The 20,890-nt window shown below is 37.1% G+C and overlaps 1 protein-coding gene across 33 annotated transcripts in view; it reads right to left on the reverse strand.

The window, feature by feature from the left end:
* Positions 1 to 20,890, reverse strand: part of NFASC (neurofascin) — a 229,028-nt gene that overhangs the window by 3,294 nt on the left and 204,844 nt on the right. For all 33 annotated transcript variants that reach the window (XR_013544331.1, XR_013544332.1, XM_078391894.1 and 30 more), the window contains 2 exons: positions 10,450 to 10,581; positions 5,644 to 5,713 (listed from right to left, as the gene is read on the reverse strand). Coding sequence is in view for 31 of the 33 variants with exons in the window: in XM_078391894.1 (XP_078248020.1) it covers positions 5,644 to 5,713; positions 10,450 to 10,581 (202 nt within the window). In the remaining 2 variants the exon portion in view is untranslated. The remainder of the gene's footprint in view (positions 1 to 5,643; positions 5,714 to 10,449; positions 10,582 to 20,890) is intronic.

Below are 20,890 nucleotides of genomic sequence, written 5' to 3' on the forward strand. Positions count from 1 at the left end.
TTGACATTTTATGCCAATGTAACTTTTACATTGCAGGGTTGCTGTTTTAGTTTGATAGAACAGTATTCTTAAGAACACTCTTGCAAGATATACTATGTAGTCAGAAAGCAGCTGGTAACCAGCTGTCTACAGAGGTTAAATAAAGACCACAGAGCAACAAGAATGGTGTATTCATACTGCTGTCATTCTTCCCATTCCTGTTCCAAACTCACATGTCCACCATATATGTATGGTGGCTCTCTAGGAGTTCAATAAACCTGCCCTTTTTGCAGTTCTTTTCCCTGGAACTACAAAATAAATAAATAAATAAATAGGCCACTGCATACGGCTGGTGAATCCATATAGTTTGTTTTCCACGGGTCACAAGTTTTGAAGATTTGCTGTTGCTCTAATGAAATTTCATGGACCTCATTTATGCTATTGGCCGTCTCTGTCTCTCATTATAGTGAGCCTCACAGGTCAGTTGTTATTAGCTATTAGTGTGTGGCTATTCCAGGTCACTTGCACCATGCAAGCGCATTTTATTTACTGCAACTGAAAGGGGAATTCTATTTCCTTTGGAGGGATCTTCACTGGTGATTCCTTTACATTAACTCATCTGGCAAACGCATCAAACCCATGTTCTGCAAGTATGGCCTAACAAAAGTAACATGTTACTTTCACAATGAGAGGCTTTACTTAAGCAAAATAATCAAACCAAAGAAGAGTTCTGAGGCAAAAAGAGTTGGTAGTGGAAGAAAACAAAACAAGAATGGCAAAAACCAAGGATATCCATTTGAAATTTTCACCTTCATTTCCCATATTGAAGCATTCAGGTGAAATGTAGTTTAGATCAGAATTTACCTTTTCAGTTGTCCTCCCTCCTCTATATAGGAAAACTAGGGAAGTTTCAAAGTACATCCTACCAGCTTTGACTTTTCAAGGCTACAATCCAGAGAGTTACACAGCCAACTGTGGGGCTATGAGTTTCTTTTCTTCCCTTCTCTAAAGAATAGTCCCTTGAACTGAACCTTAATTTGTTTTTCACAAAATGTTCAACCTCTGAATGCAGATCTCTGAATTGCAGGCCTGAAGACTGTAATGTTTTTTGCCTTGTTAGTACAGTTAGGAAGATGAGTATACACAATCTTTAACACAAAACCACAAATTATTTATTTGTTAAAATGGAAATCTAGCAGCTTATTTTATGTATTAAATAAGGGAAGCTTGAATCATACTGGCTTAGGGCATCATGTTCTAGAGTTGCACATGTCAGAGTAAACATTTTGTCAGTGAAAGATTTCCAGGAAGCCTTTGTTCTGAATGGATGCAAGCTCTTCTATAGCAGAAAGCATCTTGTTCACCATGTTTCCTTTGTTTACCACCTAGCATGTGAAACCAGGCACATCTTGTTCTTTAAATATCAGGGGGCAGGGGAACAAACAGTAAACTTACCTGAGAATATGAAATTGACCCTTTTCATTCTCTCTCAGTTGTGCAATGAGGCAACAGCAGTCATTGCATGTTTAAGAATTAGTGGCAGGGGGGAATAAAGAACAAAGCTGAGGCCGCAAGTATTTCGATAGGTTGTGCTAACGGCTTCAGATCTGCAGGCAGAATGCAACTCATTGGATACAGGGTGCCCAACATTTAAAGGATGAGAATAAGAAATGTTTCTTTAATGGTGTTAGATGAAGGTTGTTGGTGGAGGGGCAGGGAAAGGTGGTAGAGAGTAAGGTGTGTTTCAGTGATGGAATTGTTGAAAGAAAAAGCTGTGTGTGCCAAACTTCAAGGCAATCCACAGTCCTACCTTTCAAGAGACCTTCATGGTCCATGTAGAAGGACAAGGTGAAAAGGAGAAGAGAGAATGGAATAAAACAGAGAGAAAAGCAGAAAGAGCCTGATCAGAAAGCAAAATGACGAAGTTTGCATTTTAGGGGACAGTGCTAAAAAAAAAAGAACCTCCAAAAAACTAACACTTTTTTCCCCTGAAGGGCACAGCCATCTTATTGTACCAAATGAAGTTGGATTCGGAAGAACACCTGACAACTCCGTAAGAACACACCAGAATACATATATTGTATATTTCCAAAAAATATTCATTTGTAGATGGCCAATAAAAAGGGGATTACGGTATGTCCGCAGAACTGAGCAGCAGGAGCAGTAGAAGAGTACTGTATGTTAGCAAAATGGCCACCACATATAGTCTTTCTTAATCAAAGTCCCAATGAAAGGTAGTTAAACAGCCTTTGTGTCTGAAGGGCTATGTTCTGTCATGCTGATGTAAAGCAAAGCAGTTCCTTGCAGAAAGGCTGTCTTTAGACTGCACATGTGCTCCTCAAGGCAGGTAGACATTTCATGATTTTGAAATGAGTGTTGGGAGGGGAACAGATTATCTATATGGCCATATAGAGATCTGCCCATATTTGGGTGGGGGGTGGGGGAGAAGGATTTTCTTTTTTATAAGGCAACACATGCATTTTAAAATGCACCTTTCTTAATAACTGTTCAATAAGCTATAGGAGATTCTAAATATATATGACTCTAAATATATAGGGTTGATTAATCTCTACTAAGAGTAAGAACCTTGTTTATCAAGTAGCAGAAAATTCTGATGCCAGAAGACTGATTTCACATTGGACTAATTTCAGCAGAAGACATTAGAGGCATCACAAACTAATCACAAAAAAGATCTAGTTCTGTAGAGTGCTTTCTGGATTCATAGGACAAAATATTGGGAGCAAAACAGGTTTGATATAAGAAACTGCTTCTACTTTTTAACAAGTAATTGCGAATTTCATATACTAATTATTGTGAGGTTTCATGCAGTTTTCTATATCTTGAAATTACCACGGTGACTACAAATACCTGTAACAAGCTAATGTGAAGTCCATTGATGATGTCTGAAAATTTATGGAGGTTGGATCCATAATATATGTTCTCCTAGTACAGGGTTCTCTACCCACTCTGGGGAAATCCCAGTTCACTCAATTGAGCAAGATTCTCTGATTGGTTTTTGGGAGTATTTTCATGGGGTTGGGGCTACCATGGGACAAAAGGGGCCAGAAAAGTTCACTGTGGTCAGCACATGTGAACATGGCTAAAAGGGGATGCAACCGCACAATAGAGGAGGAAGGAAGAAGCAGTTTCGACCAGAGCAGTGGACTAGAATTTTATGATCCTATATTGGGCTTACTTCTCTCCTCTCTTAGCGTCTTTCTCATCTATCAGTTCAGTGTAGTATGGGATAATTCCTGAATAGAATGCTATTTCAGGGCAAGGGTTTCCAAATGGCTTAGCTTACTCTTTTGGAAACCATTACTGTAGCAGCACAGTAGAAGGTGATAGCATATCCTTATTGTCTCCAGAAGTTGGAATGCTGCACTCACAGAACCCCAAGGATATAAAGAATATGATAAAAATATATCAAGCATACTTTTGTGAAAGTAGGAGAACTGATAAAGCAAGGCAGCTCAGATTCTGCTCATAATTCAATCTTAAATGCTGATCCAACCCATGGCCTTTTGTTTTAGTTTTACACAATAGTTGAAATCCAGCAGTAAATCACAACTAGAATAGGCCCACTAAATCAGTGAGGTGAGTCAACTTCTCCATAATTTTGTTGATTCAAGTTTTCTGTTATCCCTAGGAACCTGGAGAAGGGGGCATGGGAAACTTTTTATTGAAGATTAAAGTCTGAGTCTGTGGACATAATCAGTTTTATGTTCATGGAACTGTGTGAATAGGATTCTAGCCATTGGTTTTAAAAATGTGATTAATTTAGGAAGGCTCCCTGTGTTACCTTTTTCAGTTCCTTGGAAGCAATGGGGAAACAAATGTAAACCTTGAGCACAGGACCCATCTGTAAATAGCCAAAGAGAAAACCTTGCTTTGGGAAGCTGAGAGAAAAAGTGGCAGCAAAGGATTTCTTTGATTCACAAAGGGATGGGATAGAGTCCCCATTACAGACACAGATAAGAAAATCTTGATAGGTTGAACAGAGCCCTAATGATCAATTAGATAATTTGAGTTTCCTATTGAAAAGATTATGGAATGTGGAGCTCATTACCATATTGAACATGTGTAGTGCCCACCCGCTCCTCAAAAACATACAGCCTGAGCAAGGGTTGGTTTTCACAAGGTCGTTTCTGAATACATATAAGTTTGTATAATAGGTTATCAAGAAACTGGAAAATTGGGGGAATTATTTTCAGTTGCTCTTTAAAAATACAGGTTTGTTAGATTGTACCTAGGATGAGCAGACCAAAAGAGGGAGAAGAAATTGCCCATTAATTGGAAAGTTTTGCCATCTGTGTCTTAACTCTCTGAGAAGGAATTCCAATGCCAAAACATGCCCCTGGTGCAAGCTAATTAACAAAACTGGTTTCAGCTAAAGAGAAGGGAGAGGGAAGAGTGAAGTAAGTTTGGAGACATTACTCTCTTCTTTGGGAAGGTTCAGGATGACTTGAGGTCTGATTGGCATATTCCCCTGAAAAATTTAGAAACTGGAATGATGGGTATAAAAATGGAAATAGAGTTTACTTAGTTTATCCTAGTCTTGCTCAGAAGAATGCTATGCTCATCTGCTGCATTATATTCTGCACATATTCTGAAACCATGCTGAAATTCTGCTTGAATGTGAATATTAACTTAGGATAGTTAACTTTCTTATTTTCTGTGGAAACTGTTTTGGAATTACCTCTGCCTCAATATCTTTTGAATGCTTATTTGCTCTACAACTTTTTTGATTGCTTTTGGGATTTATGAAAGTGTCTTTTGAAACTGTTTGGAACATTATTCCTTTTGATTTGTTTTTACAACATCTTCAATAAAATAATAAAATTTCACAACAGTTTGGTTATTTTGGGACCCAAAGAGGATTGGTGGTACTAAGGAATAGTCTTACCCTCAGCTACAGGATATTTTACATTTTGTGGCAAAGTTAGCATAGAGGTTAAATCACTCAACCATGTGAGTTTTTGGTACTCCTTAGAGCACTGAACAACCAGGATGACTAAAAATGTTGGGAACTCTAAAGTTACTGACCCTCATTATTTATTTTCAGATTTTTATAAAGAAGCCAAACTACACACACAAATAAATTATGTGGTACAAATCTCTTGGGACTATACAGGTTTGGAATACTGGTGAAATACTACATATCTGGTTATCCTGTCTCCACTTTGCATGTAGAATCCCAGTACATTTGCAGGATAGGATCATTGTCTGTCCTGTGCTACTTTATCCAAAATATGTTGATAAAATGATATATCCCACCATCATTGCTTTGACTCTACAATCTGCTCTGGTGGGTTGGTTTTTAGGCAGCTGTAATGGCTGCAAGAGATTGGGATGAAAAATCCTGAATTTACAAGTGTCACATTGGGTTGAAGCAATTAAATTCTCCATCTGTAACCTGAAATGGGGTAGTTCTAGAAATTGTGTAACTTATTGTTTAACTGGATATGTAGATTTTTTTTCCTCTGCAGGAACTTTAACAGAAAGTGAGGAAATACGAAACAGCAAAAAATAAAAATAAAAATGCAAATATATGAAATGTGGTGGATCACTGGTATCTTGATGATTACAGAATTGGGAAATGAGCCATTTGTAATTGACAAATAGGTGGCAGGTGCCTTGCATACAACCAAGCTGGAAACATACCTATAATCGAATGAGCCATTATCTACCTTCTGGTCATCTGGGTCGAGAGGAACATCTTTATTTTCTCGCACTGGAAAGAGATTTATAAGTGGTTAAAAACATTTGAAAAGGAAAAAGAGAAAGAAAAGATCTTATTTTCATGACTTCAAAGCTGCAATCACAAACATTCTTACTATGAAATAAATACTACTGGAACAAGTAGCTTTTACTTCTCAATAGATATGTTTTGAATTGCAAAGTTAACCTACTAACATTTACTGCATTGTAGCAAATGGTCATGAATTTGTACTGGGAATGCACGAGAAGGATATGAAATACATAAAGAGTACCTGACAATGGAAAGTGTCTGAAACAAGTATTGGATAAAACATAGCTGGAAAACTTGTAAGGCCATCACTACTGATCATGTCATGGTTTTAATACAAAAAACAAGGGGCACATAGATACCAGATTAAACAAGATGCTGATCCTCTTAAAATTTTGTCCAGCATCACTGCAGTATTGTTGTCGCTATTGGTGCTATTATTATTAATCTTATTATTACTCAGCATCGTTTGTGTACAGGGGTGGATCAAAGGGTCAAGCCTAAAAATTAGGAGACAAGTACTAAAAATCTGTAGGTGAGAAGTTTACAAAATCACTAACTTTGGAATTTCAGGAAGCAAACCAGTAAGTATTGGCAATTGTTTTAAATTGGTAACCCAAGACCTTGGGATGCCTCCAGTTGGTGAAATTTGTATGGGAGGGAGGATGACCTGATCTTGCTTCCATTTTATTTTAATTTCTTCCCTTACTGCTTGGTACTTTGCAAATGTTATACTTTCTGTACTTCTGAGGTTGCTTGTTGATGAAACTCCAACTCCCATAAGATCTGTTGCTATTATTGTTTATTTAGAAGTATAATATCCAGCTTATTAAAACCATTTTATCTGGGATAATTTGCTTGTCCTGGTATAGTATAGTACAGTATTATGGTTTTGTTTTCTAAACTGAAGGTGGCTGGTATTTATAATATAGAGGAAAAGATCTGAGTAATCCATAAGGTTTAGCCAAATTCTGAAAAATGATCCTTGTAATTTAGTTATGCCTGCACATGTAATCCTAATTCTTTCCCCCATTTATGATATTTTAGGGCATCCAGCTATGACATGAAGAACTGTTTCTTTAGATTTGTGACAGGCTCTACGCATATCACATACCTTGCTTCATAACTATTTTCAGATAGTATCTACTGTAGATAATATGGTATTGAACTGCATGCATGAATCCCTCAGTTTCAATCTGAAGATGGCCTAATTTAAACCATAGGTTCAATTGTTGCTTATGAACATTATCATTCAGGATATAACTGGGTTGCTATCCATGTAACATTGTCTCAAGTCATGCCTCCCCACATGATGGGACTTTTGTTAATGTAGGTTGGTTCTCATTGCAGGTTGTCTTACTGTTCATCCTTTATCACCTTCTAGTAATCTGATGAAATGGAACCATGTTTCTAGAGAAGTAATTTCAAAGTTTGATTCTTTAACCCATACATAGATTCTTGAGGTTGACAAGCCTGAATATGTCCATTCTCTATGGTAAATAAAGGCGCTTTGCACATGCCTTTGAATGATGTATTGGTATTTTGATAGAAGGACTTGGGTTTTCTTATTTAAATCATCAAAATCACTTTATGTCCAGTCCACAATTCCAAAAGAATACTGGGATTGCCCAGGTATTGATAGCAGTATTTTTTTTCCTTTTGCATTGAACTCTGTTCTGAGTACCACCTTCACTTTTTCCTGAATAACAATTTAAGTTCCTTGTGGTTTTTTATTGAGATTTTTGTGGATACCTACATATGGTTTTTCTGCTTCTTTAAGCATTCAATATACTGTTCATTAGTGAGCTCTTGGCTACTCTCTAAGAATTTTCCTCTTTTCATGTGGATAATCAATCGGACATTTATCAACATCAAAGCTCATTCTTATATCTGTACTATAAGACTCAATGAAATTTAAGAAATTATTCAGTTTATCAGAATTTGCAAACAACTTAATATTGTTCATATACATTAAGTATGAAAGATCAAGACCATTCCTCTGATTATTAGGCCTGCAACCCTGAGTGCTACTCCTGAGCTGTTTTGACAGAGAGTTTTAAAACCATTTTATCTGAGATAAAATGGTTTTAAAACTTCTTTAAGTACTTTGAAGAACCACAAAGTACTTAAAGAATCATCTGAAAAAAAAGAATCATCTGAAAGATACCTCTTCTGATAAAAATATTGTTAAACAGGTTTTTCTACTTAATTTTATTTTCCACTTTGCCATGAATTTAGATAATAAAATAATAATTCTGTTATTAATTTTGTAGATCTTCAGCATTTCAAGAAACCATGAGTGGGGCACAGAACTGAATGCCTTTTCATAATCAATATATAAGCAATGACAAATTTCTGGAGTTTCCTTCAAGCCTAATTCAATATGAAGGAATCAGTAGTGAGAAATTCCTTACTATCGCTGGATTTCTTAATATGATCTCTCTATCGGCAAGTGTTTTGGTAGGTAACTGATGTAAATAGCATGTGAACTGTGGGTAAATGGGTGATAAGTTGATAAGTTTAAGATCAGAAAAATTGCCAGGTTTATAAAGGAGATGGGGTGGTCCTTGTGGGAAGAATTCTAGAATAGGATTAGGGTTGTCAAGGACTTCATTAAAAAGTTTAGAGAAGTTTCAGTGAGTTGACATAAAATTTTTCCATCAGAGATTAAGGATTGCATCCACTCCTAGAGCTTTCCAATTTTGTGTCCAGGGCTTGACATGCATCCCTTTCACAGAGGATCACAAGTAGTTTGGAGCTGTAAACTTGACATATTGGAGCCAGGGGTGTTTAAATTGTATCTAGTAGCACAAGACCACCACAGATTTGCCCAGTCCTTCTCAAAATCCTCCTTAGATGGAACAATGGCTTCGAATTTCTGTCCTACTTGGGACAGATTGCAAAAGAATTGTTTTTAGTGTTGTCGTTGGCACCTAGAATGTCCAGCTGAACACTGTTGGGCTGGCTGCATGCTGGATGAAAAGACTGAACAGAATACAGCAGATGATATTTTACAGAGTTTACTATTAACGTATGCCATTTACTGTATATGCACCACTTACAGCAAAACAGAGAAAAGTAAAACAGAAGATTACAGTTTGGAAATGTTGGCTAAACCATAACCATTGTAACATGAAAATAATGTTTACTAGATTTAGGCAGAGCAAGCCAAAAGCAACAGAAGGGAGGATCCAATATGGAAAAACCACCAAACCCAATTATTGCAGGATCCATGCCAGCAGGATAGAAATGGAGATGGGGGCGGGGTATGAGCTGAAAATACATATGTATGTTAAAGGAATAGAAAGCCTTAAGATTTGGCTCCCCCCAATCTGCCCTGGCACAATTCTTTTTGCCAGAACTATGGATAAACACTACCATAGCAGAGGCCTCCATGACCAGGGCTATATGCAAAGTAGGCCTCTTTCTCTGCCCGTGGACCTTTTCCCACTAATTGTAATGGTCCTTGCCAGACAACTGGAATGGGACCTTGATGTGACCCTTTTAACATGTCTGCAGAACTCCAGATTTTGAAGCAAGGTTCTTTAGATAGACTTGCTCATACATGTGACCTGTGGTTTTGCCCTTTATTGAGAAGTATAAGGCTTTCTTTTCTCTGTAAACATTGTGGCCAAATGAAAGAGACAAAATAATTCAATGCATAATAAACAAACTAATCACTTTAAGCTCCTGTCACAGAGTTAGTCCTGCTGTTTAATATAATCTTCCTCTATGCAATGAAGACACAGAAAAAAGGACAAATTATTGAAAAAAGATTATGAGAGAAGTAAATAAAACATCTACTGGAAAATCTCAATTACTTCTCCCAGTTTAGGTAAAAAGAAGGTTCTATTATTTCCTATCACCTGATTGCCTCTCAATCCTCTTGCACTGTATATGTCCAGATAAAAGCCAGATGTTTTTAATCTTTATTTTGTCTCCCTCCCTCTCCATGGAGCTAACAGCTGATGCAGTAAAGGCAATTTTAACAGAGAACACAACATGAGGGAAAGAATTAAAGATTTCCTTCTCCATCTGTAGCTCCTTGAATAAAGTTCTCCCCTACTTTTTTTCTGAATAATTTTAATAACACACTAGAAAACTTGACCATGAATGCCACATATCACTTCTTTTTTAGACCCAAGGAGAACCAGCACCAAGCTGTGCATTTAGGTAGGATATTATTTCTTGGGTGTATTTTGTATTACTGAACTTCGTAGCATTCTCATGCACAGGAAGAAGCAATTCAATGCTACACAACTCTCTCATCACAATCATTTCTGTGTCTTTTGGTGTTTGGCTTTCAGCATTTCTTGCACTCAATGAGCTTTTTGATCTTGGGGGAGAACTGAGTCATTATCAGCCAGCCACAATCTATACTCCAAGAGAATACAGGTAGAGGTACAATGCTAAGCCCTTTCCTCTTCTTCACAAAATTCTACTGAGATCTGCTCTGGTAAGGTTGTTTTCCAAAGACATAATAAGCAAACAGTGAGGCCACATCTAAATAAAGGTAATGATATGAGGTATCCCTACTGTAGCTGCAAGCTCTCTCTGTATTGCCTTTAATGAGATGAAATTCTTTTTATTGCTGCAGTTACTCAAAAGACGTAAGAATAATTCATTCCCATGGGAGGGCTACAGGTTAAATCAAAATTCTGTTTAGGATGTGTAGCAAAAAGACAAAAGACAACATCATACTAACAGTTTTTTTTCCTTACCTGGGTATTTCCCTCCTCTGCTTCTCTTAATGAAGCAAACTATCAGCAAAATCAGGACCAGGAGGGCGATGGCGCACATCAGTCCAATAAACCAACCCTGAGTTGCAATGTCCCCTTGGTTCTTATTATATGCTATTAGGAGGAGGTGAAAAAGAGAAGTTACAAGAATAGAATTTATCCATATAGTGAAGATACGTTAAAGTACCAAGCTATAGTTATATCTTTTCCCATTAGCAACCATTGTTTTAGAACGGATCACTTTAAAGCCCAAATCCCTAATGTGTGTGTGTGTGTGTGTGTGTGTGTGTGTGTGTGTGTACACACACATGTACAGTATATGATTTCTTCTAGATCTGAAGCTTTATGGTGGTTACTTTGTTTTTCCAACTGCATTACAACCCAAGCACTAACAGCAGAGATGAAGATCCAAGGGTGGCAAAGAAGGCTGAAGGATAATAGTGGTGATTGGAACAAGATGGGGAAGAGAAATAAGTTTAAGGTATTGCCTAACAAAGGAGGGGTATATAAAATGCAGGGGTGGTGAAGCAGCAGCAGAACAAAACAAAAAAGCTGGGTAACAGACTTGATCACTCATTTTCAACAGGAATCTCAAAAGAGAAGGCAAAAGTTATTCAACAGAAAATGTATCTTTATTTGCCTGGCAGGTAGAATAAACACATAAGCAGCACAAAAGACTTCCCAAAACATTAATCAGTACCTTGAAAGCTACAGGAGTCACACAGTACAAGTTAAAAGGAATTCCTTAAATAGCAAACACCATTCAGAAATCAGTTATATTTGAAATGACTTATTTGCTTTATTCTTGTCCATTCTAAATTCTTAGTGCAGATGGTGATCCTTCTGTCAGTTTAACACTGAATCGCTAAAATCCAGCTGCCAACTCATTGTCAACAAAAATTTTATAGCAATGCAGAAAGATTGTAGCAAAACTCTGGAGAAAAATTTAGGAGCTGTGAAGCAAACATCAAAAACAGGATTGTTTGATTATTGGAAGAATTAATGCAATTGAGAGCAGGAAAATGAAGTGCATGATCACTATATGACGACACTTTATCCATCTGTCCAGTTGTAAGATAAAACAAGTATGTAGTGCCTCTTCCTGCCACTATACCCAACCTTGCTTAAACATCTGCTTTCTTGCTTGCACACTAGGAAAAATGATTCCGACCAGAAATTTCTCACTTGTTTGATGAATATTTGCTTCCTCCATGGAAAGAGCTGACATGTACTATTGTAGTAATTTAAAATCTTGTGCTGCTGCATGTATCCTGTCCTTCTACCTAGTGGCTCATTTTTAATCTTTAGTGTTGATGTAGCCTGCATTCCATTATAAATGCAAGTATGATTTTAGCGACATGGAATTTTCCAAATGATTGGTTACATGCCATATTCTGCTGGTATATTCTGTTGGTTGGGACCTCGTCTAGTAACTGGGATCCAGAAAATGATCACCCATAAGATATTGACATCTAGCAGGGAATCAGTTCTTGAATCCTGTTGTTTGCTGTCAGATCTTTCGTTGAAAATATTGTGTTAAAAGAAGAAGAGCACAATACAGAAATAAAAATAAGAATATGACATTATACCGTGATGTTTATCTGGTTTCCAAACATTGTTAGCAGTCTGATCCAGAGTAAATTAGTAGTATTTCAGTCTCACAGAAATTATTGAGTCCTTAGATAGTTATGAACAGCTTGTTCCATGGCTTTCAACAGATCTACAGTGTAGCTGTGTATGGATTCATCAGACTTAGGGTATTTTGTAAAATGACACACAGAGAAGAAAACAAATTTCAGCACAATGGAGGGAGATAAATAGGAAAGTGCCATATAAGGGTTTTTTTTGGGGGGGGGGGAACGGGGTTGGCCTCCAACTCCAACACACCTGGACCAATGCCTCTCCCAGAACCTGCATTGGTGTCTTGGGCCCTGCTCTGCCAGAGTTGTGGCCACACTTCTCTTTGACCTCTTTGGTGCCTGCCAAAGAACTACAACTCCCAAAAACCACAGCAGTAGCTTCCTTTCTTTGTATATTCACAAAAGAAAGCAAGGCCTGAGATAGTTATGCAGTCTTAGAAACAAACCTTGATCCAGGAGGATGAAATGAAGTTGTATATCTGTGGGATGGAACTCTCCAAATTCTGTCTAGGAAATTCTTGGAGAATTTTGGGAGTTGGAGTCCAATAAAACAAATGGCACATCCCAAGGAATAAATGAATGTAACTGTATATTTATGACAGGAATTAGGAGTAAAATATAGAAGCTCAAATGACAAACTATCAACATGCGGAATGTTTAATATGGGTGAATTTTTCTTCTTGAAAAATACCTACCTACCTGAATATGAAAACATGGTACACTGAGAAGTACTCTGTTAGACCTAAATAGGAATCACTATTTATATACGAAACACAAAATGGTAAGGTTGTATACTGACAGGAACTCAACAATTTCAATTCCTAACTTATGCATCATTTGTTTTTTTTCTTGGAAAAAAATAATGCCAGATTATTAAAACAGACATTCACAAACATCTTCTACAACAGTAAAGTGTTTCAAACTTCATGGAAAAGCATGGCTCATCAAGACTCTATGCAAGTCCCATGATAGGAATTATTCACTCAGATCAAACTGTTGAAGGACAACAGTTGGATTCATGTCTAGAAAATCAATGAGAGAATTCTTCTTTCCTCTGAATGAAAGTAGAATCCTGCCATTAGACCATAAGCTAATGGTTTTATCAGAACACCAGAAGGAAGTACCACATATAAGTAGCTTTCAAATTTATCTACAATAAATTAAAAATATTCTGAACAGCACTAATGGAAGATTACTGCTTCACACAGAATTGAAGCTCTGCCAACATTATAATGGAGATGGAGCCTGCATTCATTGCCTAAATACCTTTCTCAGACTCTCCGTGTCTACTCGCATTAAACGTTCAATTCCACAATGCTTATTCACAGAAATAATTTGTTCAGATAGAGACATGCAAATATTTTAGAGACCATCATAGTGTTAATTGCATTAAAATATCTGGATATAACCTACTTAAGGCTGTCTCCAGATCTGAAAAGCAAATGCTTCTCGGTTGCTTTTCCTTGGTTTGGACGGGTAGCAGCAGCACAAGGAGGAGGCAGTAATGGTAGGATTGCTCAGGAGAAAAGTGGGAACTAGGGTGGGCTGCTGTGCCTGTGGCTGATGCCTCAGAACATTGTGTAGCAACAACAGGCCTGTGGAATTGGCAGGCAATATGAAACCTCTGGACTTCTCAGGCCTGCTAGAAACATGTGCACCTAGACTATCTGCAGAGTCAATAAAGCAGTATCTTCTGCTTCTTGCATATTACAGTACAGTCCATCTTAAGGTCCTATTGATTTTTGGGAAATCTTCATATGAAGACCATACTCTTTGAATCTTAATGTGTTGTGGTTGCCCTTAGCTCTGGTCTGATCCTGACACCTGAGTCTACTATCAAGCTGTGGAGCACAAAAGGACTAATTTTTTATATTTCATGCTTTTAATACTTGAAGATATATATAGGCAGGCATCCTTCAGTCTAGAGAGACTATGGTAACATGCTCTGAATCGAGGAGTGTCCTCTCCAGAGCATGAAGCCCGGGTAAAGTAATATGGAGGATAAGCTGTTACCTGAGTAGCAGATCCCCCCTCTCCACATTGCTGAAATGGTCCAATGGAAAGGCAAGAGCCAATATGACTGGTACTTGAAGAATAAAAGCAAAATATGCTACAATTACTTTGGAAAGGGATCACAGTTCTGTGGTGGAGTACAAACTCTGCATGCTAAAGATTGTGAGTTCAGTTGCTGGCATCACTAGTTAGACTGGTGACGGTGTACTCTCTCCCTTTCTCTCTTCACAGAACTAGTAAAATGGAGACAGATTGATTTCCTGTAAAATTTGAGTAGGTGGTAAGTTCACTAGGGGAATCTGCTTCTATATCATTATGTGATGCTTTTCAGAATAAGCAGGCTTTTAACTGACTGAAGGTGAGATGCCCTTCCTGGCTTTTATGCTTTCAACATTCTCTACAGGCATTCATTGTTGGCAGTTGATTTACAAAGGCATTTTTTCCTGTTGAAAGCTCTGCTGTAAGAGAGGAGCACACTCAGAAGCGATGAAGATCCTCTAATGGAAGGAGGAAAAACTAATTGCATGGACTTGAGAATGGCATTAGGCTAAATGAATCTACAGAAAAGGCAGATAGGGAATAGAATTATAGCAGAGGACTTGGGAACACACACTGATTCTATTAATGAGTGAACACAGAAAAGCTTTCAATGAACAAAAGTTATGAATCTTACGAGATACAAAGAAGTAACAACTCAGAAAAGCTAATGTATAGAATGAAGGAAAAAGGTGCTCTTGATTGTACAGCAATCATTTTTGTGGCAAATTCACAAAACTGAGCAATTCTCCTAAGTAATTTCAAAATTACAAAAAAACAACAACCGACCCAAAAAACATGCAGCATGTGCAGCTAGCTATTCCAACCTCATCAATAAACAGCTGAATCTTGTGATCCTCACATGGCCTAATGACAAGCACACTGCCTTCCGTGTCAATGCCTACAGCAGTCATGGGCTGCTGCCCTGTTGCAAGCAAGATTTCTTATATCTAACCCACTGTAATCCCTGAAACAAGCCAAAGTTTCTAACTACAGTGTAGCCTTCCTTTGAAAAGATAGGTAGAAAAGGATCTTCTCTTATCCCTGCCAAAGAGAAGTTGAATAGAAACTGAAACAGAATATTATAGTAAGTACTGAAGTACAAGCCATTATTTGTATTGTAACAGAAAGGTAAGATCGGGTTTGTTGTTGTTATTCAGTAAAACAACAATGGCTTTGGTTAAACTACACAGGGGCTAGAGGGAATCTAATTTACTTTCCTCATAGCTCCTATCAGCTGCCTTTTGACCAAACTCCAGGAGGCAGTGGAAGACAGGAGGGCCTGGCATCGTCCATGGGGTCACGAAGAGCCGGACATGACTTAACGACTAAGCAACAACAACAATCATCTGCCTAAGTATCTCAACACCATAGATATTTGCAATGGCATTATATTTAGACAAGCAGTATGTATCCTGGTAGAATCCCCTCATCTCCACCCCCAGATATGCTCTCATATTACAGCCTATTTCAGGGGCCTTTCATTTTTTAAGGCCCTCGTAAATTCCAGACACTATTCCCCGATTCCTCTGGCTAAATATCATTAGCCATGATAGGCATGGGACAAACAAGCAAGTACATCATGGACCAAGTATTTTTTATCAACACTCCTCCCTCCCACATTCTGTAACATCTGAAACTTATCCAAATAGTGGAAATACTGGTCTAAAAGAATGTTCTGTAATTACTGCACCGAATTTGGTAATTCTGTATTACAAGCAACTTCACCTGTAATGTCTGAAATCCTGCTGCTTAGCATTGTAAAGTTGCAGCTAGAAGAGGCCCACTGAATCAATAGAACAGAGAAACAGATTCATGAAATCCTGCCTGATTTAATGGGTGTACTCTAGTTGTGACATAGTTTGCTAAGCAGCAGGATTCCAGCAAATATGCACATTCTGAGTAGTAACAAAAGCATAACTATATTCTTCTTTTTTTGCCGGTTGATGTTAGTGAGACTCTGTTAATAGTTTTGGGTCTACTGTCTACTCTTTTATGCCTATTCATCATTTCATGGGAAAGCTTTTAAATCTTTCTGCTCATTTTTCATTTTCAAACATTTTCTTTTCTTTAAGAAAAAATTCTAAAATAACTTAAAATGTACTTCGAACATGCTACCAACACATCACCCTTGGATTTATCACTAATGTTGAGACATTACAATTTTTAGAATAATACCTAATGCAGCTGTGGACAGAATTAAGGGGGGAAAAGAAAAGGGGGTAAGGCGAAATAGTGTACCACTTTACAGACTAATAGATTTGTTTCATTGTGAATTTTTATGGATCCAAATCCATTCCTTCAGACACCAGGAGTACAAATACATGTTCACTCTATCTATACACCATCCTCATGAGAGTTGTGACCATGTGAGGATACAGATAATAGACAAATTGACAAAGTGAAGAATAATTCTATCTTATTAGTCACTGTCCAAAACCTTTTCAAGTTTTGTTATAGCACATGAAGCTGTGGTGATATCACCCCAAAAATTATCCCACCCATTCTAAAATATCAGTCTTGGGAGTTTGATCAGCCACAGAATACAAGCAAACGTTTTTTCAGACCATGAATAGAGAACCCATCAACTTCCATCAGCCCATCAGCCAACATGGCTCATGACCAGAAATTGGGTCACCAAATGAAAGGCCATATTTCTCTCAGCTCTCCCTGAGATCACTTTAGGGACCTGTGTAAAGTATTGTAAACTAGGAAAAGCTCTGCTGGATAGCACTGGGCAAATGGGATAATGGCAGTGAAGAAAGTTTGCTTTATCTTCCCCCTTGCTGTAGTAGAACAGTCTCTTGTATTCATACAAGAATAATGTGTGGAAATATTTTCTACATTTGGTCAAATTCACTCTGTCAATGTTTGATATTTTGGAGGAATAAAGTTGAAATGATTAAAGGAGGTATAAAAACATAGCCCTGGAAATGTGGATTGTGCATAGATTTGAACAGAAATGTACTGAATGTCTGTTAGAGTCTACTGCAGGGAAAGCAGCCAGCTTCACCAGTTAAGCAAAATACAGTATAAAAGCCATTGACTAAAAGACCAGCAGAAGACAGTATGAATTTTGCAGCCCTGGTAGAACGCATTGCAAAAAGTATATGATTTTCCGGGATACAATCCTACAGTAAAATACTGCATGTCTCCTTCAATTGCAAAACCAGTCTTCTTGTTTATAAAACAAGTTTACTAGCATTTTCTGCATTGCAAGAGAATTCTATTAGAAACTTCATGTTAACCGCACATAAATTGTCAGCTGAGTGCAGAGATGTAAATATTTACTTAGTACAAAAACAATCAGACAGTTTGAATGACAATGAAACAGACAGCAAGCAAGAAGCATGAACACATTGGCAGCTCACAGCACTGGCAGGAGAAACCATCAGGCAACATGCAGCCAGAAAGGGAACATGTAACAGGCATAGAGAAGAACAGATGAGACCGTGACTTGTCTTACGCAGAATCAGGCTGGCTGGCTAAGCAACCATTTCTGTGTGATCATATAATATGTTAAAAAGCTGGGTAATATATTTTTATCTTCACATTATATTTTTATTTTTTAAACTCTGATATTTTAAGATGTATACGCTTTGTTTTTCGATTGTGCCTTTCAAAGGTTATACACTCCTACATTTTAGAATATAATTAAAACATTCTCTTTGGTATTTTTATCGTACCTGCATTTTGAACCAAAATTGAAACATGTCTTAAGTATTTATCTGCAACTTAATATGCCTTCATATGTTTTTAAGTATTTGTGCCTATAGTTGTTTTAACAATTGTAAGAATTTTGGCTTTTTACATGATTTAATTTTTTTAAAGAAAAAATACAGCTTTACTTAGCTACAGGATATTTTGAATTGCTGAAAACTGAAGTAATAGCGCCTGTAACTTCCCAAAGGTTAACTGTTTTGAACAATTTTGGATTTCATTTTTATCTATACACAATGTAGAGGCAATTAGATTAATAAAGCTTAGGCACGTTGATGTTGCCTGAATAATTTTTCTACATGGGAAAAGTAGAATGAATAAAATGTGGATATCTAGATTAGGAGTTATGCCACCATGAAACAATGGCTTATTCTTATCTTCTGAAGAGAAATTTATTCAATGAGCAATTTATACTTTGATACTCAGAAGGACTTTCATATGATTGGCATGGTTATTTGACCTCAAACTTAAATTAACTCTATCAGGGGAAAATGTTAGCTCTGACAGATCCCCACAAATTCAAACTACTAAAGTAGTTTGAATCTATTTTTATAGAATGGTTAAAACTTTGATCAAGTGTCATCCATCTGACCTTGACAATTTGTTGTATTTTTCCATTTTTATTTCGACTAACTAATCACTCAATTGCACTAGCAAAGGAAAGAATGAATAAACTACAGCTGTGGAGCAACTTAAGTCTGAGTTTTATTCAGATAAATAAAGTGGTATCTGTAGAACACAAACTTTGCAAAAGAGTCTAAAGAAAGAGGATGTTACTGTTTTTTCACAGGTGTTTCACATGGCAGGGCCAGCTGACTCTGATCTGAGAAGCATCTAGTCAAAAAGAATGAGGAGACAGGGGACACTGCAAAGAGAAATTAAAACATTAAAATAGTGTCGCTCAGGCAGCCACCTGAGAGACATCATCTGAACAAAACATACATCCTCAAAGTCTTCATCACTCTCCAATGAAGAACTCCTGAAACATGGTTAAATTTAGCTAGTTCAGAATTATCTAAGTTGTGTTTAGGCAGACCATGCATATGGAAGAAATGGGGACATTTCTTGATGTCTCTTGACTAGGTTCTGGCATCTGACAGATTACACTTTCTATGTATGGTACATCTCTTTTTTTCCCTTTCCCAAAAGGAAGCAAACGAGAGGAGCGGGAAGAGAGCAGCGGATAGAGATAGGTCTTTGTGGGGTTAGGATGGCAATCTGATGGTTGCAAGATACTCAATATTTTGGTCTCCCCATTTTAATATAGAAACCAAAGGATAATGTGTCTGCATTATCCAGCACTTGGGAAAATGCACACATATACCGTAATATGAGCATGGATGTATATGGACACAACCAGGAAAAAAAAATCCACAGGTGACAAATAAGAAAAAGAGATAGAATCATTTATCAATCCATTTCAAAATATATTGTATGGATAAACCAACTTATAAAGGGAGTATCAGCCTTCTCCATATACTGCTGTGGCAAGAACTTTCAGCAAGACTCAAAGCTTTGACACATACCTTTTGGACACAGTCTCACAACAGAAAACCTGGAGAAGCTTTGCACTTGTTCAGTTACCCTGGCCAAGGATGGCAAGTTAGAATTATAAATAATTTTTCCAGTTGTATAAAGTGAGTAAATGCTTTTTTCCATGCAAAGTAAAAGAAATAAGGTATCTCCCTGCACTTAGAACATGCAAGTCCGGACAATGAAAAATATATTTAAATAACCATCGCAAAATTCCCATTCCATATTTCCTGCAAGTGTTTAAATTAGTTTCAAGGTGAATGTACCTACATATAAGGACTACAAGATGCTTTACAACAGAAATACTTAAGGGATTATACACGATTGCTGGAATATATATTTCCAACACACTGCATGGACCAACAGAAATCCAATGTACTAAAATGACAACAAAGATAATGACTTGTGTTCCTTGCTGTTGATTTTGCTGTTGCTATCAGATGGAAAATGTATCCAGTCAGAACATGCTAAAATAAGAAGCATTCTCTACAGGTTTACGTAGCATTTTTACTTCTAAAATGTAACCCTATGAATGTACATCAGGGGTTACTCTGTGTGTAATTAACTGAAGATTAGAGTGCTGTTTTCAGTGCATCTCCAATTCTGAAAGTTTTTCCTCAGAACACAGAAGATGTTGCTATATTAACTGATATACAAGGGCAGCAAAAATAAAGTCCACCTATTTCAGATACTTAGTGTTCCCATTTCATCATTAGGAAGGACACAGGACCATCTCTTACTATTAACATTTTATACAATTTGAACAAAAACTGTGAACTTCCTCAACAATTTGAAAAGAAAAATACTATTAACAAAAGTTCTATAGACTCTTGTTATTCTTTGTGGCTATATGCAGTCTCTCTAGGTTCAAAGAAACCATGCCTCAGATTGCTAGATCTTGGGGAAGAGTAATAGAAGTGTTTGTTCTATTTCCTTTATGTTCTGCTGATGGGCTTTTTTTGACCATTGTAGAAATAAGATATTATTGACTAGCCTCTGACCTGTACTAGCAAGGATCGTCCTAAGCTCTTATAAGTTTATGTGTGTTTTCACGCTTCTCAACTATACTGAATTCAATACTTTGACATATTTAGAAAAAAAGCAGGATTACGTTCAAGTTTTCTATTTCAACAAATCAGTACCATATACTGTATTAACTGTATTTTAAAATTTCACTACTTATTTTTATTTTGGACTCTTTTCTTCCCATGCTTCTTGCTTCACTGATCATCAACACAATGGACAAAATCCTGTTGGTGTAAATTTACACTGGCATAACATGGATCAGGCACTGGAAAGATTTAATTTAATTTAAACTATCCCCATTTTGGAAGTCCTAGGATTGATTGGTGTGTGTGTGTAAAAAAGTAAAAAAGTGCCACCGAAATACCACTGGCAGTCCTGATCCCAGTGAGTGATTTTTAAAACTATTACAGGATCCCATTCACACCATGTTCTGAGGCTCCCAAAGTCTTCCTTAG

Source organism: Pogona vitticeps, chromosome 4 (genome assembly GCF_051106095.1).
Source record: "Pogona vitticeps strain Pit_001003342236 chromosome 4, PviZW2.1, whole genome shotgun sequence".
Classification (NCBI taxonomy): domain Eukaryota; kingdom Metazoa; phylum Chordata; class Lepidosauria; order Squamata; family Agamidae; genus Pogona; species Pogona vitticeps.